We start from the raw sequence: 24,766 nt of genomic DNA, 5'->3' as shown, positions 1-24,766 counted from the left end.
GCAATTCTCCTGCCTTAGTCTCCTGATATACTGGGATTACAGGTGAATACTACCACATCTGGCTGTCTGTATCTATAAAACATGCACAGAGTTAAATTAATCTGAGGAGTTCTTATTGTATTTTGGAGGCATAATCAACTAAGAATTTCAAAAAAAATCAAGCCTTAGAATTCCTCATATGTCTCATTTTATGTGGAATTAAAAAGATTTGTTTTCTGATAGAAAACACACCCATAGAAAATTGAAAAGTACTCGGTCATAGACAGAAGGAGAACTCCAGTTGTAGGAAAGAAGTACTCTATATAAATATTCTGAGGTCCTGGCATAGCATCTTACCAAAGCGGTTTTTCAATAAATACTTCTTGATGATACAGAAGGCAAATATCCCATTCATTGAAAATGCAAAAAGAAAGAGAGAGACAGAGAGAGAGAAACACATAAATTATTCATTTTGAATGTGCCTATATATTGACAGATAATGACACTGGTAATTTATATAGTATTCACAAATTGAAGCATAAACATACAAATATATAGTTTTTTATCACAGTGAACATGAACACTATTGCTAACTATTTTCTTGTAACTTGTAACTCTTTACAACACTCACAAACAGTATTCACTGCAAGTATTTGAAGAATAGACTATTTATTGCTGCAACCTAATTTTTAGTCCTGAATTTTTATTTTTATCTCTATTCTTGATTAGGTTTGCCTCTTTCATTCTTGTTTCCCTGGATGAAACAAACCACTGTTTTTCTCCCCACAGCAATGACAGTCCATTATCTTTATAGCTGTCCCTGGGTGATATTAAATTTTACTATTCATCAGCGTGGATTTCTTAAGTCTAACAAATTGGTTCACAAAGAAACAAGAAATAAGACCTAGCTACAGTGTTCCTTTGATGGAGTAACCCACTTACCGATCTCATCACCGCTTTTATAAAATTATCTGTTGACATCTTTCAAACTCAGGGGAGAAAGCTCGCTATTCCTAAATCAAATGGAATATTGAGCTATTTCTTTTCCCAATGCTTAAAGCAACACAAGGGAAAATGCTCTGAGCTCACGCTCATCCCAAAGCACAAATAAAAAAGGAAAGTTTGTTTCTGGCCCTCTCCAGGCTGAGCTCTGTGCTCCTCCCTATCCAAGCATCCAAGCTCCCCGCTTTATAGTTGTGTCCCCTCTGACCCCACCACACTCATTCCAGGCTTTCCCTGTCTTTCCTATCTCCACTCTCCCTGCATTCCAATATCAAAAGCTAGATTTTTCTTCCTTAGTGACATGTAACCTAGAGTGGATGAAAGATGGGAAAGATCTTTCTACACCAAGCATTGTCCACAGATCAGCAGCAGCTGAGAACTTGTTAAAAATGTAGACTCTCCTATCCCACTCCAGACCTACTGTCATAGTCTGCATTTTAATAAGATCCCTGGGTCATCTGTTTACACCTCAAAGTTCTGTAGAGGCACTGATCTGGAAAACATCTAGAGATATTTCAGATGAGATCTGAAGAAGTAAATTGGCATGATCAGGGGCACAGTTGGCAGAAGAGCATGGGTAGGACACAACATCCTGATTCCCATTCCAGTGTGTGTTCCCAATGAATGTGTACCCAGCCCCATTAGATGTTTAACAAATAGAAGCATAAGCATACAAGTCACAGTAAACATGAACACTATTACTAACTATTCACAATTGGGAAGAATTAGATGAGACTAATGGTGTGAAAACACTTTTTTAGTCCTAAATTTTTCACACCATTGGTCTCATATTATTCTTCCCAGTTGTGAATAACCATCTGCAGGGCTGAACTTCCCATTACAGACAGCCACACTGGCCTCCAGAGCCTCTGTTTCCTGGGGGTGCTGCCTACACATTAAAGAGCAGAGAGATAGGGCCTCTGTGGTCAGATTTCAGGCCTAGGCCAAGACTGGGGATCACGGATCAACTCTAGTCAAGGGTCAACATACCATGCAGGCAGTGATAGTTTTTTTCATATATCATTGTATCTCTGTCACTTAGATGGGTTTTGACCTAAACTAGCAGGTACACTGGGAAAAAATGGAAGGGCAAAATAGAGTCCCCAGAAAGAGTATGGAGTATGTAGGAGAGAAGGGTAGTGAAGGCAGTTGACTTGCTCAAGCTGAACAAATAACTCTCAGAGTTTGGATAAATCTGAAAAAAATGCAAGTCTTGCTTCTCTCATGACTGGCATGTAGACCCTTGAGTAGAAATGAAGGCTCAAGAACTATGTGATGGCTGGTACTGAAAAAGACATTGAAACTGATCCCTGATCCTTGCCTGACAAGAGAGAGGTCATAATCACAGAAAGTGGGTTCTCCAGGGGGAAGCTAATTTTTTGCTCCCATGAATGTTGATCCTCCCATTTGGGAAACTAGATGGCACATTTGAGTTGGTAGGACTGCACCCTCTAGGGGAATTACTAATTAAAAAATTAGTTACCTTAAAGGTTCTTATCTGGTTTCTATTGGTAAATGACTTGAGCTTCTACTGATCTGGAGTTCCCTTTGCCTTTTAAAACAGAAAGCTTGGGAAAATCCAGACATAGAATAAGTTGGGAGGAAGGAGATAAAGCAAAAATGCAAGAGTCTCCAAACTGTCCTCTTACCTTGCTCCTCCCCACCACCCCTTTCCTCAGCACAGCAGTCAACTAGTCTTGGTTAGAAAGTCAGATGATGTCAGCCTCTGCCCCAAAGGTTTCAACTGCTTCCCATCCACCAGAGGTAAAAATCCACTTATACAATTGCTTTATAATAGGAGTCATCTGCATTGCTTACTAACTTAACTCCCCAAAACAATTTAACATTATATTCCCCTTTGTACATTTTTCAGTTGATCCCCTTGCAAAGTTTTTCATCATAAGCTTAAATAACTAGAAAGGTTGTAACTTTCTGTGAGTTGTAAATATTGACATTTAAAATAAAACAAGAACTGGCTGGGCTTGGTGGTAGATGCCTATAATCCAGGTGGCTCAGGAGGCTGAAGCAGGATGATAGTGAGTTCAAAGTCAGCCTCAGCAATGGCAAGATACTAAGCAACTCAGTGAGACAAAAATACAAAATAGGGCTGGGTGGGGGGCTCAGTGGTTGAGTGCCCCTAAGTTCAATCCTTGGTCCAAAATAAATAAATAAATACAACAAGAACTGGATCATTCTTACATATCCACTGGAATCTACTACATCCACTGAATACTCTGATTGAACCATCAAATTCTTTCAACAAATACATAAACAAACTCTTCTTAAGAGAAGGAAACGTTACATGGTCCCCTTTTCACCACATTTCTATTTCACCACCCCCCTCACAGTCTTATTTCAATGTAACTTATGTTATACTTTAAAATGTTATTGGTTGCTCCAAATACTTCTCTGTAAAATAAAGGAAAAAGTATAAACATTGAAATTACATATTTTTATTTCCCCTGAATCTAGGGTTTATGTCTAAAATAAAATTTTCTGGATTCAGTTGCATTTCTAGTAATCTTTAACATGTAACTGTTTAAAACAAAATATAAAAATTAGACAAATTTCTTTATAATTTTATTGATGGATGTAGGGTGAGATAAAGGTTTTGTAGTTGTTTATGTTTATAAATACAAAAGTATAAATGCCAAATTACAAACAGAGCTTTGGAAGAATCCAGTATAAATGACAGTTCTGTAGCTTAAGCTGCCTTAGTGTCTATCTCTAGATTGATGATGTTGCTTTGGTTTTTCTCCTCTATTAGTTCGTGTTCTATTAGTCATTATTTATATTGTGCCTTTTAAGATTAGATAGAGTTTAGCATAAATTTTATTCCTATTATTTTACTTAATCTCACTTAAGTGCTAAGAAAACTTGCTCACATAAATAAATAGAGGGGAACAAAGTTTTACTATAATATCATTATTTCTTTAATTCCTTTGGCATTATATATCAATAATACATTATGATCTGTCATCATTATTCTTAATGATCTATCAGCTGTCAACTCCCTTAGGATTCCTAATTTGTTGAAAGCAAAGAATCAGAAATCACCTGAGTGGTCAAAATGTGTCATTCTGCATCTAAGTTCACTCCTTTTCTCAACTTCAGTGCCATTATTTAAAACCATACATTCCTATGGTAACCTAGTGGTACTGAATCCCGATAAGAGTAGGAAAGGATGAATGAGAGGGAGGATTGTGACCAAAAGGGAACTGAAAAAAAAGAGAGAGATGTCCTTTTAGGAAAGCATGCACAGGGAACATGAGGCCTGGAAACTGACTCCTTTTAAACTTCCATTTGTCTGTTCATCCCTTGGAAAGACTTCTAGTATATCCAGGGTAACTACCTCAGTTTGGAGACAACTGGTTTCCAAGGCCCTATACAATCTGTAACTCCCTTGCCATATCTTCTTCCAGTCCTCATCCTCCATTATTCTGTGATGCTCTAGCCACACTGACAGACCAGCTCTGCAGAATGGTGACAGCACTGAGGCTGGGTTGGGGGAGTGCTTTCTCTTCCAAATGCTCAAAATGTCAACTTTATAGTGAAGTCTTCCTCATCCACCCTATTTGACATTGCAGCCTTACTTGCATTTGCATATGCATGCTTGAGCATGTGCACGCACACACAGGCACAGGCTACATTCCTTATATTCTTTTTTTTTCTCCCATAGCACATAGAAAGGGTCTAACAAATATTTTGTTAAATGAATTAATTTCTATGGGCTATAAATTAGTGTGTCAATATAAACCATAAAAGAATTTTCCATATCATGAGATTATGCTTTGGGGGAAGGGTTTTCTTCTTTAAATGTGGCCATTTTCCACCCCCTAATGGCTCTGTGTTGCAGTGTGTCAGGAAGTGGTGTGGGAAGCATACAGGATCTTCCTGGATCGCATCCCTGACACTGAGGAGTACCAGGACTGGGTTAGCATCTGCCAGCAGGAGACCTTCTGCCTCTTTGACATTGGGAAAAACTTCAGCAACTCACAGGAGCACCTGGATCTTCTTCAGCAGGTAAACCTAACCACTTTGTGGGTGTCTAGAACTCTGCCCCTTGCCCTGCAACCCTGGATCCTTTTGAATTGGTTTCCACAGCACAAGCAGCAGTGGAAAAAATTCTTGGAGGTATCTGATAAGACCAATAGGAATTTTATTCCTGCAAAATAATGTTGTACAGGCAGGTTGAAGTGTAGATGAAGGGAGAAAAGAATGAAAATAGACTTTAGCTCTTTAGTTGGCATTATCTCCTGGTAAAATTACTTTTTATCTTTTTTGCAGAGAATAAAACAGAGAAGCTTCCCTGAGAGGTAAGTACCCAAAATAGAGTTCAGCGTGCTCCTGACATTCAAAAGATCATATAATGGAGTGACACTAAGCTATTGTACCTTTATGATTTTTATATCAGCCACCAAGATCTGTGTAGGTTATTCTGACAATTTATGCCTAGATTGTATTGAAGATAAATTAGTATATAAAAGGGAATTTGTTGAACCTTATAGATTGAGATAGATATTTGTGTAGGAATTCATCACTATCTGATAAATATCATGAATATTTTCATTTATAAGATATAGAGCAATTAAAAGTATTTATAAAATATAGAGCAATTAAAATAGTTTGATTTTTAGAATTTATAGTAAACTATTGGTTACATCAGGAAAATATTTAATACAATCAGAGAGCAACCTGAATTTTGAACACTCACTTGGTATTCTGTAAAGTGTTAGTATTTCTCAAACTAAATTACTGAAGCACTGAGCTCTATCCTCAACAAGAACTGAATATCAAATAAGAAAATTGAAATGAAAAAAAAAAGAAAAAGAAAGCACATTATATAAAATGATTAAAGAAGAGAGGTGTTATTGCCACAATCTAAACTCAAAAATTACATACCGTTTATAACATTTAGAAATCTAACTCTGAAGGTAAAACTATAAGAGAAACACAAATTGGGCCATATGAATTACTAGAAATTCTTTATATTATGCTTCACATTTGTTGCTTTGTTTCTATTCTCTTTGCCACATACCTGATTCAGAATCTTACTAATTTACTCTGTGAACATCAAATCTTATCTCCCTAAGTTATGCCCCTTTCTCCAACACTTTCTCCTCTTTAACTGCTGCTAGATTGATAAATCTGGAATGTTCCTTTTTTCATATTGAGCCCTGTTCAATGGCATTCAAAAGATTCTCATACCTGCCCCTTGCCTTTCTGAATATCCCACTCTCCATCTTCTCCACACACGTCTGTGCACAGGAGGCTTTTGGTTAGACCAGCCAGTGGGAAGGGAGAAACCAGAGGGAGAGAAGAGAATGAAGTCATCAAATTTGGCAGGGGGGCACATGCATGCCTGTACAACACACACACACACACACACACACACACACACACACACACACACAATAACACACATGCACCTGCCACGTCTCTGAGGGCTCTTGAACTCCTTCAACTTCAGTTCAGTTCTGGTCAGGCAGGTCTTTCCACAGAGCCTTCTCTTTGTCTGGTTCCTGGTATCCTCTCACCCCTCCTGGCCTTGGGGAGGTTTAAGCATCCCATAGTTACTAGCCCCAGGGTATCACACTCTCTCTTATGGATGCTGTATATTTTTTCCACAATAATCCTTGGTGAGTTGTTTCCTCCCAGGCCTTTCACTGCAGCAAAGGTCATACTAATTAAGAATTTTCACCTCTGACCTTTGCAACTTAACTCACATTACCTGTTATTACACTGCAGTCCCCAAGCCACTTCCTCACTGCAGACATCATATCCTGTTCATCTGGGCTGTGACCCCAGACCTTTCCCTGTTGCTTGGAAGAACCCCCCTTCTTCACTCCACCTATGCAAAACCTACTCTCTTTTAATTCCAGGTAGACCCCCACCTCCCTATGATACCTGAACAGCCTACCTGAACCTGCAGCTGTATCTCCCTGAGCTGGACTTTGTACTCTGTGCTTAAATTTTCAGTTAACATTTCCTTGCTTCATCCCATTTCCCTGAGAGAGTAAAACTCCTTAAGGGGAGGAAACATTTTACACTTCTATGTGCAAAGTTCTCACATAGGTTGCTAATCGGTTATATCTGGTGAGCCACTCTTTTACAGATTTTGGTAAGTTATTGGGAGGGAAAATTATGACTTAAGAATGTCTTAGTACTAGAGTCTGAACTTTACTTGCAAGACAGAGAGATTGACTCCTCTGATTTAAATATAAAATGATAACTTACTGACTCCTATATTTTCAAAAAAAAATGAAAGCAAAGCAGAGACTACCCATGAGAAAAAAAATCAACAGAATACACCAAGTCTGGATAGAGAAACATTAAAAATTATAAGAAACATTAGCCCAAGCCAGAAAGAGAAAGAAACAGAATCCCTCCATCCATTCCTATGCCTGCCAACAGTGCTGGAGAGGAGCAAAAGACAAACACTTTATATTAGTGGCAGTCACCAGGTAGGAAAAAAGAGAGAAAAAAGAAAAGGGATAAGTTTCTCTTTTATTTCAAACCTTTCCAAGAAGAAAAAAGAGAAATTTTTCTCATCTGACTAGCCCATAAATCTTCCACTTCAGATGACTTTGAAATAAAAGTTAGTGGAAGAAATGAGTGGCCCAGTTTCCCAAGCTATAGCTCCTAGGTGACATACAGGTTGACAGCTTAGTGGCAAAATCACACCTAGTTATAAATGATAAAGAAACTAGCATCCTGCATAGAGTCCTGCACAGAGTGGGCTGTTGATTTGTAACTAGTACAACAGCCAACACTGTTATAAATCTCTCTTTTGTCATTTTCTTTTCACAGAAAAGTAAAACAAAGACACTAAAGTAATAATAGGAGGAGGAGATCTGACTATAAAGATCTATAAAGTTAAAATGAAAGACAAATAAAAAATTTGTCTAAATATATACACTATAATGTTTAATATAGTGAGGATTTATTTAAACATGAGCTCCATAAAAACTATTTACTAAGTATAAAAACAAAAACAAAAACAAAAAACCAGCAAGAATAGCTGGTTGGAATTTCCAGTATGGTCTAAACTTATATTTGGACTGTGTACATGAATATCACCATCCATTGTTATTAGTGAGAGCACATGCAGGGATGATTGGTGATACTTTGTATATTACACTTATTAGCACTTTGGAAAATTTGGGTATGGCAGAAATATGTAGGTGGTACTGGGGGCTCTGACCATCCCAGATGATTTTGTAACAACAGAATATCTAACCATTTCTTTTATTCTTCCCATCATGATGAACCACAGAAAATTAGATCAAATACATTTTACTAACACAGACACAATCCCTTGGGATCTAACAGCTTATAGAAATAAATCTTTCAGCAAGTTTCAAAAGATACAAATACAATTACTCCTTTCCAGATAAATCTTGCTAAACTGTACCCACATTAGATATGCAAACAGCTCTACCACCATGACCTTTAACCTGCACTGGAATATCTTCCATGTGGCCATCCATGGTACAGCAACCCAACTTCCAAATCCCCAGTTGGTACCACTGTAGCAATTGGTGGGTCCAGGATACAGATTTAATACATCTTTATTATCCAAAAACCTAAATCTTTCCCATTACTGTAACCTCAAGAGTTACTTTATTAGGTAAGTAAGTATAATACTACCTTGACTGGCTGGTTTGAGGATCTGAGATTTTAGGAAGAATATGCCAGTCACAGATCATGTCATCTCTTACCTTTGAGGTCAAGGACACAAAGAGACTATAAACCAAACCAGTTTTTCCTACTATGGAAATACCCCCACCCCCAAGATCACACAAAGCCAAGATGCTTATAGAGAAACTTGCCATCAGACATAACCATTTTGGGGGCAGGGTAGTTAAGTTTTTCTTCAATGGGAAGTTATTTGAATAACACTTTTGTGATTTTTTAAAAAGGTTAAATACAGTTTTAAAGTATGATTTTTTTTCTCTATTTTTTGGATCTATTCAGCATAGGCAAATTTGTAGGTTCCCTATTGTCATCAAATTCTTTTCATCACTTTTTCTTTCTATTGTGCTAATAGAAAAGATGAACTGTCTATAGAGAAGACATTGGCAGACCCCAATGAAACTGCTGGGTTTTCAACAGGTAAGTTCAGAGCTCATTTCATCTGCTACTGAACCTTGATTTAAATAATCACGAAAGCATGTTATTTATAAAGGAATCCTTACTCAAAGTTGACAAGAGTTTACAATGTATTTTTCCAATTCTAACTGGTTGTTCTAACCTTATAAATAACTTAAATTCATTGCATAAAATTTGAAAATTAAAAAGAGAATAAAGGTGAAAGTCAACCTTTACCCATTTTCCTACAAGATGGAGGTAACCATCATCAGCATTTTAGCCCATTGCTGCCATCAGTCCTCTACTATGTTTATATGTCATTGAAACCATATTAGAGTTGCATCATTTTTTCCACTTAACAGGACATAAAGAACATTTCCACTAAAACTTTTACAAAATAATCATTTTAATAACTTCTAATATCCTATTGCATCTTTAGAAATGTAATCAACTATTCCAACATTGTTAAATATTTATATGCCATTACAAATAAAGTTTAACTAACATATTTAAGTATAAATCATTGTGAAATAACTCATTTCTTAAAGTAGATTACTAAGCTCCTAGAACATTGAATGGATGTTATCAAATTTGTCTTCTAAAAATATTGTCACAATTTAAATATCCCATTGTTCAAAAAGATAAGAATTTCCACTGCACACTTGCCAGTTTTGTATATGATTATTTGTTTCAATGTTTACCAAAAGGAAAGAGGAAACAATTTTTTCTGTGTTCATTAAATATGGGAACATTCTCTTTCAATTTTTACTGTTGTAGTCTACCATTTTCCAATATAATTTAATAATATTTTCAAATACAAAAAAAAAAAACTTTTGTGCAATGTTTTCCTCAGTTTCTTTGGTTTTAACTTATGTTAGTAATGTCTTAAAAGTCAAATGCTGACAACTTAAAATCTATAAACTGAGAAAATTGGGATTTTTAAACAAGTGATAATATCCCAATTCTTCACTTACTGATATTCAGAGAAAGCTACTACCTATATATTTTAATATCTCTCCTACATTCAATTAGTTTACCATTTCTAGACTGACTTGTAGCTAATAATGGAACAAATCTAGTTCTATATCAATTATAAAAAGTTAATAGTAAGATCTGCCTCACTGACCTGCACAGGAGCTCAGGCCCAGGGTAGGCCTGAGTCCATCCTTTCACCAGCAGACACCTGCCAGAGTCAGGCCCAGCCCAGATATGCCTTGCTGACATGTGCAGCAGCCAGTACTCAGAGTAGGCCCCAGTCCATCCAGCCACCAGCAGACACCCACCAGAGCATAGGCCTGGCCTAGGCTCACCTCACTGACCTGCGCAGAAGCCAGAGCCAAGGGTAAGCTTGGGTCTGCCCCACCCACCACAACCTGGGAGCCCAGGTCTAACCCACTTTCATCTTGAAACACTGCAGTCATCCCCATAGCCTTCCCCATGCAGTAGCCTCTACTTTGGAAAAACAGACAGGGCCTAACCTAGAAGCAGCTGCATTGTGGAACAGGCATACTAAAGTCAGTGTAAGGCCCTCCCTTTAAGCCCCATCAATGAAAGATGTTGCATCCATCTTGGGGAACCTGCTCTCTCTAGTTATCTCCTGTCGCCACCTCCTATAGTTGCAGTAGCATCCATCCTGGGACACCAGCAGGATCTGAAAGCCCAACAACAAGGTGAGGTACAGATAACCTGCACAGATACTACAAGATTATAGGGTAGACACTTCAAAGAAAGAAAACTTCAGACCAATATCTCTAATGAACATAGATTCAAAAGTTCTCAATAAAATTCTGGCAAATTGAATACAAAAACATATCAAAAAGATAATACACCAGGATCAAGTGGGCTCATCCCAGGGATGCAAGTTTGGTTCAGCATATGGAAATCAATAAATGTAATTCATCACATCAATACACTCAAAGATAAAAATCATATGATCATCTCAATAGATGCAGAAAAAGCATTTGACAAAATACAGCACCCCTTCATGTTCAAAACACTAGAAAAACTAGGGATAACAGGAACATATTTCAACATCATAAAGGCTATCTATGCTAAGTCCAAAGCCAACATCATTCTAAATGGAGAAAAATTAAAAGCATTCCCTCTAAAAACTGGAATAAGACAGGGATGCCTTTTTCACCATGTCTATTTAACATATTTCTTGAAACACTGGCCAGAGCAATCAGATGAAAGAAACTAAAGAAATACAGATAGGTAAAGAAGATCTCAAATTAGCACCATTTGCCTACGACATGATTCTATACTTAGAAGACCCAAACAATTCCACCAGAAAACTTCTACAACTAGTAAATGAATTTAGTAAAATAACAGTATATAAAATCAACACACATAAACAAAGGCATTTCTGTATATCAGTGACAAATCCTCTGAAAAGGAAATGAGAAAAACTACCCCATTTACAATAGTCTCAAAAAAAAACTAAAATACTTGGAAATCAATTTAACAAAAGAGGTGAAAGACTTCTACAACAAAAACTACAGAATGCTAAAGAAAAAAAATTAAAGAGAAGACCTTAGAAGATGAAAAGATCTCCCTTGTTCTTGGATAGGCAGAATTAATATTGTCAAAATGACCATACTACCAAAAGCACGATACAGATTTAATGCAATTCTGATCAAAATCCCAATGATATTCCTCATAGGAATTGAAAAAGAAGTCATGAAAGTCATCTGGAAAAATAAGAGACTCAGAATAGTTAAAACAATCCTTAACAAGAAGAGTGAAGCTAGTAGCAACCCTATACCAGACCTTAACCTATTCTACAGAGCAATAATAACAAAAACAGCATGGTATTGGTGCCAAAATAGACTGGTAGACCAATGGTACAGAATAAAGAACACAGAGACTAACCCACATAATTATAGTTATATTAGACAAAGGCATCAAAAATGTACACTGGAGAAAAGATAGCCTCTTCAACAAATGGTGCTGAGAAAACTGGAAATCCATATGCAACAAAATGAAATAATCCCCTATCTCTCACAATGCACAAAACTCAACTCAATGGATAGGGTTGTGGCTCAGAGGTAGAGTGCTCGCTTAGCATGTTCACTAGAATGCATGAAGCACTGGGTTCAATCCTCAGCACCACATAAAAATAAATTAAAGATATTGTCTCCATCTATAACTAAAAAATAAATATTAAAAAAAACTCAACTCAAAGTATATCAAGTACTCAGGAATTAAACCAGAGACACTACATCTATTAGAAGAAAAACGTAGGACCAAATCTCTATCATGTCAGATTAAGCCCCAATTTCCTTAATAAGACTTCTATAGTGCAAGAATTAATATCAAGAATCAATAAATGGGATAGGTTCAAACTAAAAAGCTTCTTCTCAGCAAAAGACACAATTGGTAAGGTGAATAGAGAGCCTACAATTTGGGAACAAATTTTTACCACACACGTCAGATAGAGCACTAATCTCTAGGGTATATAGAGAACTCCAAAATCTTAACAACAAAAAACAAATAACCCAATCAATAAATGGGCCAAGGATATGAATAAACACTTCTCAATGAGAAGAGGATATACAATCAATCAACAAATATATGAAAAAAATGTTCATCATCTCTAGCAATTAGAGAAATGCAAATCAGAACTACTCTAAGATATCATCTCACTCCAGTCAGAATGGCAGCTATTATGAAGACAAAAAATAAGTGTTGGCGAGGACGTGGGGGGAAAAGCATACTCATACTTTGCTGGTGAGACTGTGAATTGTTGCAGCCAATATGGAAAGCAGTATGGAGATTCCTTGGAAAACTGGGAATGGAACCACCATTTGACTGTATCCCACTCTTTGGTCTAAGCCAAAGGACTTAAAAACAGCATACTACACAGGAACACAGCCACATCAATGTTTATAGTAGCACAATTCACAATAGCTAATCTGTGGAATCAACCTAGATGCCCTTCAGTAGATGAGTAGATAAAGAAAAGGTAGTATATATACACAATGGAATATTATTCAGCATTAATAGAGAATAAAATCATGGCATTTGCAGGTAAATGGATAGCATTGGAGAAAATAATGCTAAGTGAAGTTAGCCAATCCCAAAAAACCAAATGCCAAAAGTTTTCTCTGATTTAAGGCTGCTGAATCATAATGTAGTTGAGTGGGGGTTATGGGAGGATTATATGAGTTCTAGTTAGGGTAAAGGGGAAAAGGAGAGGGAGGGTAAGGGAGGGAGCATGAGGATAGGAAAGACAGTGGAATGAGATGGACATATTACCCTAAACACATGTATGAAGACACAAATAGTGAAATTCTACTTTTTTTGTACAACAAAAGATATGAAAAATTGTGCTCTATATATGTAATATGAATTGTAACGAATCCTGCTGTCATATATAACAAATCAAAATTTTAAAAAATGAAAAAATAAAAAATAAATTAAAAAATAAAAACATGTTCACTTAAAAATTTTCCTCCAGTCCACAGTGTCTTTAGCCATCTCTTTTAGATAAATAGTATCTTCTTGAATTGATTGAATTCAATTGATTTATTTCATGATCTTTTATTTATGTCCTTCCATATTTAAAATAAATAAGGTTAATACTGATAGAAAAAAAGTTAATAGTAAAACATACTCCTTAACAATAAAAAAATCACATAGTTGCTGATTCTGCTTATAAGCAAATAAAATTTGACCTGTGATACCTAATAATGAATCTTCTTCAGAAAAGCATTATTTATAGGAGGAAATTTTATAAAACATCCTTCACATTTACTTCATTTCCCATATTGGAAAACAATCAAAATTAATGAGAGAATTAAAGTTTGTACTTTTATTTATAGAAGTTGAAGTTGGTATATCTTAGCTGACAGGAGCTTATGTAATAAAATTAAATTTAGTAGAATAAATTAAGGAGTAAATTAAAATTAGCTTTTTTCTCACAAATTAATTTGCATTTTTTTCTTACAAGAAACTTTAGGATACCAGTAGACAAATGATATAATATTTCACTGGTATATATTTGAGTTCCAGCAACAAAGGTTTTTAAATTAATTTTCCAGTGCTCCTGGACACCCAAGGTTGAGGTTCATGCACAAATACTTCTGCATTGAGATAATTTCCAAAATGAAGCTCAGAAAGAACTGCCAAATCCTAACTGCAATGAAAGCAGTTCTCACCAGGCTTGGCATCAGTGATGATCTTATGCAGAAAGAGAATAGAACATCTTACTGCAAATAGAGGAATACTTTGAATACTTTCTCTACCCAAAAGAAAACTATCTCTTCCTAAGCCTCACTTTTTACCCCAGCCCTCTACATCATCGATACTGATAAATTTTGCAATTATAGTGAAATTTAGATATATACGTTTATGATTTGGAAATTAAACTCCCATATCCTTGATCTGAACCTTGAATTCTTAAAGTGTAAATGCAACATTCTCAGGGATAGGAGAACATTAAATAGGGTCAGACTTTTATTACAATTGAGTTTTTCAATTACACAAAGTTAACTAAACATTTTGGTTACAATAGTTTCCTGAGATTGCATTTTGATAGGAAATATTATTAGGTACCTTAGGTGTGAAGGAAGAATGAAACATCTTCAAAGGGGATTAAAGGCACTAGAAGATAAACCCAGTCTACCTATAACTGCTCTTAATTTTAATTGTCTGGATAATTTCTCTTTTCATGGCAATAAAGTAGAATAATACAAAAATAACGAAAATGTTCTAGGATATTAGCTAAGCATTTTTTTAATAACAAAAAAATTAGTATTCACCAATTATTTAGATAATTATTAAACTTGAAAACACCTTAAATTGGTGACATTATAGGGAATCCAGGGATGCAGAACACCTTCAACAGAGTTTTTCATCTAGAGTTGCAGAGGAAGATGCCAAAAACCACATGCTAGGAGAAGCTGTTATGCCGAAGGATATGTATGTTTTTATTACCTCAAAAAATCATCTTCTCTAATATTCTATCATATCATGCCTATAAAAATAATGATAATTTACTATGAATTTTTTTTAAAAAACTAGGAGAAAGGATTTTGAACATTTCTGCCACAAAGGAATTATGAATGTTTGAGGAGACATTTTTATCCTGATTTGAACAGTACACAGTGCATATATGTAATTAAACCATTATATGAAATACCATAAGTATGTGTGATTTTATGGATAAATTTAAAATATATATATTTTTTTAAATTACCTTCCTGGGCTACAGATGTGGCTCAGTGGCAGAGCACTTGCCTAGCACACATGAGGCACTGGGTTCGATCCTCAGCACCATATAACAAATAAAATAAAGGCAGTCTATCCATCGACAACTACAAAAAAAATTAAAAATAAATAAATATATATTTTTAAAAAGTCACCTTCCCCAGATGACTCTAATACCCATTGCCTGTACTCACTAGGAACAACAAACCCATAACAGTACAATGACTTCACAGAACCTCACAGTGACAAGTGACCACTTAACTGCTGATTTCCAGGCACTACACACTCCTCAGCGAGCCAGGAAAGATAATATCACTTTTTGGTATGTCCTATTTTCTAATGTTTGAAAATAATATATTCCATGTGTTTGCCTAAGATTCAAATGATAAACACTTTCCAGTTATCTGTATACCAATTAATCATAACACTATTTTCCCAGAATGTTTTTAATAACAATTTATTATAAAATTGCAGGAAATGTACATTACAGTAATATTTTTTCTTTTCTTGGTTAGAACCTAGACTTCCATTCCATGAGATCTTCATACATATCAAAACATTTGCCAGATATCTGACACGGTTTATGGTGGTCTGTTCTAAACAGGTGAATTGATAACATCTCAATATTCTTTCATCTCTTGAATTTTATGATTAAAATTTTAATGCCCTAATGATTGCTAAAGCAATCTGAGTTTTAAAGACTTGGGTTATATTGTAAGAAAATATGGGAAAGAACAAATTCAAAGTAAATATCTACCTTCACATATTTTAGGTAATCACAAAAAGAAAAACTAATGAGATCTCACTAGGCAGAAGCATTTAACTGCATCATATGTAGGGGGTGCACCAAACTTGGGTCCTGGAAGGAAGAATGAAGAATTTACTGTAATTGAGAGTATGGGTTATATTTTCTTCAAGAACATATTTATGTGACCTTAGAAAAATGAATTCAGAATGCATTTAACATCTATAAACTCCAGAATGACAGAAAAGGCATATGGAATTTTGACCTTGTTCTAATTTAAATTCCTCTAGTCTCATTTTTGTGTCTTTTTTTTTCCTCCTAATTTCCACAGATGTTGCCAATGGCTCAGTCGGGCACTTTCCTCTTGCTCTTGATGACACACACCTCAATGAAATTCTCGGTAGCCTCAATGACACCAACAAGCCTACAACAGTAAGAAGTTCTGAGTCAATCTAGCTCTTCACCTGCCTGTTTCCCCCTCAATACCTAACAGAACCTTACAAACAGTAGGTGCTCACCACGCATTAGAGTGAGTGAATCCATCAATGAATCACCTTCTCCACTATATAACCCCCTGCAAACAAAAAGTCATGTCCACCATGGGTAGGTTAGATAAATATCAGAATGACCAAAACTTTTCAAATCAGACTGAATAAAAATAGAAACTATGTTCTCAGGAAGGGGAGCATGGTCATTCTGTGAGTGAAGAAGTATGCAGATGAGAGGATTGTTACAGAATTTAATGTTGATTTTGAAAACAGGGAAATGTTTAAGCTCCCCAAAATGCTTGGAGCCCAGACACCAGTGCCAAGGCAGGGAATCACTGTCCTCATTACCGATGAGTGGTAGGTTGGGGCAGCACAAGGTGGACAGCAGACAATTAAAGGGACAGAAACGGGATTGAAAACTAGAACCTGGATCCACATCCTTGATACATTGCCAGAGCAACCCTGCCTACCTGCCCCTGTGGCCTGGGAGACCTCTACCCTTCATGCCATCCTTATGAAGCACAGGTCAGCTGCAGGGCAAGGGCAGAAAATTCAGTTCTCCAGCTCTGCATGAGAAATCAAAAACCAGAATCATGCTGGCCATTCTCTCTGTCCTTTAGGCCAGATGTCTGAAGGTTTGGTTAAACTACACTATGCTGTTTTTCTCTGAAAAATCCTGCTTCATCAACAGGGAAAGTACTATGGGAAAAAAATAATTGACTATAATTCTAAATATATTTACTATAAAATGTCTAAGATGACTAGTTGATCATTTTTCTCATATGACTTATATCCCATCTTCTTCAAAACCTAATATTGGTCCCTCTCTGTGTAAATATCCCCCAGATATTCCATTCAGTATTCATCACTTGAGCTTCTTAACCTTTTTATTGTATATCTATCACCGATTTCTTCACTCAGCAAACATTTTACTAGAATATGCTTTGGACTGTGCACCAAAGATCCCAAGAAGAGCAAGACATAGCCCCTACCTTTATGAAGTTATAATGCAATTAAATATAACAAAATAGTCTAAAAGTTTTGATTGAAGATGGCAGGTATACAGACTGAGATCAAATGATTAAACCAGGCAGGTTGCAGGGGATGCAATCCTTAGTATATTCGCTGAGTTTTGTGTATAAACTGTCCCTGTGTTTTTTGGTTTGAAAGATTCAGTGGCATATGAGAATCATGCAGGGCAAAAATGTTTGTACATAAAAAAGGCTCCAGGTGAGTATTTGAAGGGTTCTAACTGTCAGTGCTACAGGAGTACAGAGCCGGCAAAGATTTCTAGACCCTAGGAGGTCAGAGGAAGTATTATTTTAGACATATCATGAGTTATTGGTAAGAAGCAAAAAAGCATGTGTGAATGTGGGGGAGGGATGGTGTGTGTGTGTGTGTGGAGGGGTGATTGCTGAAGATGGGGAGAAGTGAGGAGGGTCTTCAATGAGGTACTAGCAGGAACATGCTCTTTCTGGGCAATCTGTCAGACTATAGGAGAAGGGAGAGAATTTTTTCAAGCAGGCTGGAAAAAGACTATGGAGAGCCTTAAATGCTAGAAAGAGAGTCTGGGTTTTAAAACCCATAGATAATAGGGAGTCTCTGATGGTGGTGAAGGAGAGGGATGAAAATCTAATCCATTTCATATGTTTTTTATAAACAACACAGAGTCTGGGGAAGGATGGGTGGATGGTGAAAGAGGAATATTCATCAAAGGGCACAAAGTTTCAGTTAGACATGAGGAAAATTTAGTGATCTATTGCAAAGAATGCTGACTCTAATCAATAATATTGCATTGCATATTTCAAAATTGCTGAAAGAGTAGATTTAAATGTTTTCTCCACAAAAAAAGTGATGAGTATTTGAAATGATGGACTTGTTAATAAGCCTGATGTAATCATTCCACATTGTAACTATATATCAAAACATCTCATTGGACCTCATAAATATATACAATTATCCTTTGTTAATGAAAATAATCTTTAAATGATAAAGACAATGAAAACTTTGAGTGGCTGAGAGTAACTTCTCAGTAATACATTTTTAAAATGTATTTGTTTCATGTGAATTTCTTTTTTAATTAATTTTTTAATTTTTTCTAATTAGTTATTCATATAAATTTCAAATGTGCCTAATGAATGTTAAGCTTCTAGAGAATAATACCAGATGCCATCCTTTTCTCTTAGTGCCCCATAGATCCTGGCACTGTGATACACACAGATATTCAATGGATATTTTTAAATGAATGGATGAAATTCTTCTAAATAAATTGTCAGGAGCTGATTAAATGTGAATCCACATCCTCTGTGTGTCCCACTACAGCTGGAGGTCATCCAGTTGTTCATGTCCATGGAAGGGGAAACCTTGTCGCCAGAAATGAGGACATGTCTGCCACCAGCCAGCTGATCTCTGTCCTTCATGGTTGTTCTCTTTTTTCAGCTCCCTTCACTCTAATTTCAGTAGACCAGAGACCCACTCAATTTTCTACAGTCATATTTCTTACTTTTTAGAGAAAGCTGTATAGTTGTCAGTGTCGTCTGAGTACTCAGAAAATCTGACAACCCCAAGTTGGAAACTCAGCAGCAGGCTTACTCTGTATCCTGGGGACTCAAGTGCATTCAGGGCACTGAGCCACCCCTGCTGGTTTCCAAGCCAACAGGCAAGAAGGATTACCCCTGGCTCTTTGTGATCAAGATCAAATTCCCATCTTCAGAACAGTATTTCCATTCTCAGCCACATGCCTCCAAAGGTGGCCCAAATATATGATTCCTTCTGAAAAAAATTTCAAACTCTCTTCTGGCCTGATAGGACTTTTTATTTTCAATGTGAAGTTTGAGTGCAGATGTTCTAATTAATTCTAGATTCTTCTCTACAAAGGACTATTAAATAGTATCTCATTATCTGCAGGTTACCACGTCTAATCCAATCCTCAACAAAAAGTATTGCTAAGTCAGACAACAATGTGCTACAATCCTAATGAAGCACCATCAATATATATGATAATATAAAATGACTACTTAAGCACCACGAGAGAATATGATGGATTGAAATACAAATTTTTCACTCATAATACTTTGTCTTTACATAAGATTTCCAGTTTTACATGTTGATCAATTTTAAGACATGACATTTTTTATTTTTTATTTGATCTTTTTAGTTATATATGAAGTAGAATGTATTTTGACATACTATGCATAGATGGAGTATAATTTTATTTAAGATTGGCTTATTTCACTTATCATGATAGTCTTCTGTTTCATCTATTTAGCTGAAAATGCCATTATTTCATTCTTCTTTTATGGCTGAGTAATATTCCATTGTGTACATGTACCACATTTTCTTTATCCATTCATCTGCTGAAGGGCACCTAGTTTGGTTCCATAGCTTGGCTAGTGTGAATGGAGCTGCTATAAACATTTATGTGGCCATATTACTATATTATACTGGTTTTAAGTCCTTTAGGTATATACCAAGGAATGGGATAACTGGGTCAAATGGTGGTTCCATTCCAAGTTTTCTGAGGAATTTTCATACTGATTTCTAGAGGAGATGCACCAACTTGCAGTTTCACCAGCAATGTATGAGTGTGCCTTTTCTCCCACATCCTCGCCAACATTTATTATTACTTTTATTCTTGATTATTGCCATTCTTAACTGAAGTAATATGAAATCCCAGTGTAGTTTTTTGGTTTTTGTGTGTATGGGTTTTTTTTGGTGGGGGGCGGTTACTGGGGATTGTACTTAGTGGCACTTGACCACTGAGCCACATCTCCAGCCCTATTTTGTATTTTAGTTAGAGACAGGTTCTTACTGAGTTGCTTAGTGCCTCGCCCTTTGCTAGGCTGGCTTTGAACTCGCCATCCTCCTGCCTCAGCCTCAGTGTAGTTTTAATTTGCATTTCCCTAATTGCTAGAGATGTTGAATATATATATATATATATATATATATATATATATATATATATATATTTGTTAATTTATTATATTATATATATTTGTTAATTGATTATATTCTTCTGTGAAGAAGACATGACATTTTTCATGCATGATGAGTGAAAGGATATATATGGTGAGGAGTGTTATGTGTATGTGTACATATATATATATTTTTTTTCATGAAGATCACAGAGTCATAGAATAACAGTGTTCTCAAGGATTCTATAATAGCTAACTCATTGGAGCTTTGGTACTTAATTTAATTCCTCATGAAATTCAGAGACCTCCTCTGGTCACTAAGACTTTTAATCTAAAAGCACCTGAGCCTGCATAATACACCTCTAGATACAGTGTCAATATGTTATATGATATAGCATGTGTTTCTGGCTTACATTAATAGGAATCCTGATTTTTTGACTCAGGAACAAGAGACTGAACTCACTAATGTTTCAGAGGACCCACTGGAGGAGGACCCACTGGAGCAGAGGGTGGAGTTCAGCATCTCTCTGCCAAACCAGAAGTTCAAGGCAGAGCTTGCTGACTCCCACTCCACTTACTACCAGGAGCTGGCAGGAAAGTCACAGCTGCAGGTGAGTGGACAGTGCCACACAACTATATCCCAACAGTGGCTCAGAGTGTGGGAGTTAACAGAACACATACCCTTTGGGATAGTAGTTGCAACTTCTTGTGACCAGGCATCCATTTTTAATTATTAAAAAGAAAAGAAACACTACAATAAGTCCCAGAATGTGCACAAATTGTCCATTCTATCTTTTCCATTCTTAAATGTTATTTACCTTCAGATTTTCTTTAAACAGTATTAGGCTTTTAAACCTCATTTAACAGATACCCGCAGAAATTCTATGTCTAAATGATCATTATGATGATGCTTTCATGAGTATATAGTTATCTCAAAACTCATTGAGTTGTATACATTAAATATGTTCAGTTCTTTCCATGTCAATCATATATCAGTGATGTGGATTACAATTCTAAAGAAATAAAATAAAATGACTACATAGGCACCAACTAGACAATATAGTGGATTGAAATATGGATTCCAACACCCAATCTTTGTCTTGACATAATATTTACATTTTACAGTTTGATGAATTGAAAGACATGACATTTTTTATGAGTGATAAGGAGAAAGCAATTATATTGTCCATGTCATCAATTATCACATGTGTCTGTCCCTGACTAAATTCAAATGCTGTTTTATTTTCTGCAGGGTAAATACAATGACTCTGCTGTGTAGTATCTACAAGCTGTGATAAGGCCCTTGCCTTCCTTTTAAGCCCCATCTTACACCAGTTTCTTTCATCCCTCCCCTTTGCACTCTATTTTCTAGAAATACAAAACTATTTGCAAATTTTCCTCATTTTTAGCTTTTACATATGCTGCCTTGTTGGTCCAAAATGCTCTTCCCCAAGGCTCATTTTAGGTATACTGTCACAGAGGGTTCCCTCCACCCATTCTGACTTTAGTACCTGTCTGCCATGTTCACAAAAACCTAGTACACTGCTGTCACATCACTGATGACCCCGTCTTGAGGTCACTGTTTACATGTTTATGCCTTTGCTATCTCTATTCTTCCCTCCTCACAAACCACCCTCACCACCACCAGGGTATAAGCTTCCTTCCCCTCAAGAGCAGGAATTGTTTAACCTCTGAAGCCTAACCTCCTAAGGCAGAGCTTGGGACAGTAATTGTTATAAATGCCTCTGAAAAATAGAAGCACCATGAGATTATATAACTGTGAACCACATTTATGGATAGCCCAAGTGTGCATGAATCTTACTCTGCATGGCCAGAGAACAAAAGGGCACCTGCTTCTCATGTTTGAAGAATTTAATACTCATCTCTTCTCACCCAGAGAAAAGATGCAGACGTGAAATATTCTTAACCTCCAACCCCACTCTGCATCAGCATTCAGTCAATAAAATACAAAGCATCATTTCTATAAAACTTCAAAGAGAAATATTCAGCTTAGGAACCACACAAGTACTTAGACATGGGTTATTAGACAGAATGAGCTTTTAAAAGTTTGTTAACTTTTCCATTTGTTCTTTGAAACATTCTTTTTGGCAAATTTTTAATATACTCAGAGTATCTTCAAAGTCAGATAATTGGCCATAGACTCTTCACTGATATGTTGTTAATTTTCTAAGCACCTAAATGGAAAATAACAGAAATACATTGAGGTATTTTTAAAATCTAAGTTTTAATTCCCATTTGTGCCAAGAATTAACAGTGAACATTTATGGCTCATGCTTTCCCCAGTCTTAGAAATCAAAGATAACCTCAAAGTCCCTTTCTGGGTCTAGCTTTTTAACTGCTGTGAAAAGAAATAACAGTGAACACTGTTCTTAATGCTTTACATGATACTAACTCTTTTGATTTTTCACACAATCACATAAATAAGTAATATTATTTCCCTTTTTTATAGGTGAGAAAACTGAGGCACAATAAAACTAATTATTATCTTCCAAAGATATTATCTGGCATCTGTTATCTGGCAAACCCAAGATTCAATCCAGGACATATAGCATCAGAACCCTTGCTCTTAATCACTATGCCACACTTCCTAATTTTTCCCAAATAAATATTGTTGAGGAAAAGACTATTGTTGCATCGTCCTCAAATGAGCACCCTCCTTGTAGTCTCTGAAAAACTTGCCAGGTACAGAAGAGGATATCTTGGCCAGTCTGAACTCAAAGACCCATCACCTTACTCCTGCTGGTTCCCTTTGAACAGCTGAGTTTCTCTAAGATGGAGCCTCTGCTTACAGCATCTGTTCTCCTCCCAGGCTCCTGGGCAGGACCACCTCAAGGCCTGCCACCAGACAACCAGTCAGCCCAACACAACCCAAAGCTACATTAGCACAACCATTCAGGCCCATCAGGAATTAATGGACAGTGCTCTGCTGTAATTTAATTTCCACAATAAACCTAATGAGAAATTTAATACAAATGTCAAAAGGAATTGCTTAGCTGTTGTCTGAATGCTTTCTCTTGTGCGAACAATTCACTGGGAACTCAACAGAGCTGCTTTTTTTACAGCCCCGTTACAGCAGACTCAGGGAGACCCCTGTGCATTTAGTGTTATTAATAGGTTAACTGGGCGCTTAATTAGCAATTAAGTGGTTAGAGCTCCATGATTGGAAGGTCCCCCAGAAGATTACTTAGCAGAATTAACTGAAGGCTTTTGTCGTCTCCTCTCTAGACACTGTCTACACCCTCCTAAGCAAAGCTGATTCTTAATCAATTGCAGACAGGACACAAACAATAAATTCTCTCCACAAGAGCCAGTGCTGTGGAGCATTCCTGGAGGGCAGAACAGCTCTCCCCAGTGCTGTTCCCTGCTGTCAGTGCAGCCACTGCTTCTACAGAGGCAGTTCTTTCCTTGATTGACTGTTTTCATATGTATAGCTGTCTCTGACTCTCCTGCTATAAACACTGCAGCTCACATTTAAACCTTCAGTCCCTGGTGCTATTACTGGAGCAACACAACAAATTCCCTGTAGCCCCAAAGCTGTTTATCACAGGAGACCAAAGCAGATCTGAAGTATGTACATATAGCCCTTTCCTGCTCCATAATAAAGATCAGCTGTACAGAGCTCAGACTCCTAGTTCTTTGTTAAACCCATAGCAGGACAGAGGTGGAGGCACAGAAACTTACTACCAGGCCATTTTTCCCTGATATCTCTGAGGACCCTCACCCTGCCCTCCCCTATTGAGTTAAAAAAAAAAAGTCTGAAGTTTGACTCTGCCCTTGCTAGGTTCCATGCTGTGTGGTCACTGGGGAAGTAAAAGAAAATTAGGCCCTCAAAGTCCGTAGTAGGCAAGGTAGAGTATAGGCAAATAAACAATTCAGTGTCACCAACTCTGCCAGAGTGAGTCAGGCACCTATTACCTGTTAGATATTCCTTACAGCAACCTTGTAGCATCAGTATTGTTATCCCATTTGGGCTAAGAAGATGAAAATTCAGAGATTAAGCAATAAATTCAAGGTCTTGCAGCTAAAAAAGAAATAGTAGAACCACTATTTTAATGCAGGTCTACACAAGGCTCTTCTTATCACCCATCATTGCAGTTCCTATACATGCAGGAAAGGAAAACTCTTTTTAATACTGATACAAGGAAATGTAATCAGAAGGTAAATGAGTCTTCTGGGGGCGAAAAATATCATGATGCAGCCCAAAGCCCAATTTGAGTGATTTAGGGATTATCTGTCCATCACTGCTCTCATCCTTGGCATAGGTAGAGTCAGCAGTAATTTTAGATCTGGTGACTACACAGTGACATGTTGACAAG

At 36.6% G+C, this 24,766-nt stretch overlaps 1 protein-coding gene across 1 annotated transcript in view; it reads left to right on the top strand.

Annotated features, from left to right (window-relative positions):
* IMPG1 (interphotoreceptor matrix proteoglycan 1) overlaps positions 1 to 24,766 on the top strand; it is a gene marked incomplete at both ends in the record, with an annotated part of 151,270 nt that overhangs the window by 25,516 nt on the left and 100,988 nt on the right. The window contains 5 exons of the mRNA XM_081294998.1: positions 4,838 to 5,004; positions 5,269 to 5,297; positions 9,032 to 9,096; positions 16,359 to 16,459; positions 20,873 to 21,040. Of these exons, the coding sequence (XP_081151124.1) occupies positions 4,838 to 5,004; positions 5,269 to 5,297; positions 9,032 to 9,096; positions 16,359 to 16,459; positions 20,873 to 21,040 (530 nt within the window). The remainder of the gene's footprint in view (positions 1 to 4,837; positions 5,005 to 5,268; positions 5,298 to 9,031; positions 9,097 to 16,358; positions 16,460 to 20,872; positions 21,041 to 24,766) is intronic.

Source organism: Spermophilus citellus (assembly GCF_964194105.1).
Source record: "Spermophilus citellus genome assembly, chromosome: 5".
NCBI classification, from domain to species: domain Eukaryota; kingdom Metazoa; phylum Chordata; class Mammalia; order Rodentia; family Sciuridae; genus Spermophilus; species Spermophilus citellus.
Note: the sequence above shows the minus strand (reverse complement) of the source record. Positions and strands in the feature narration are given on the sequence as shown.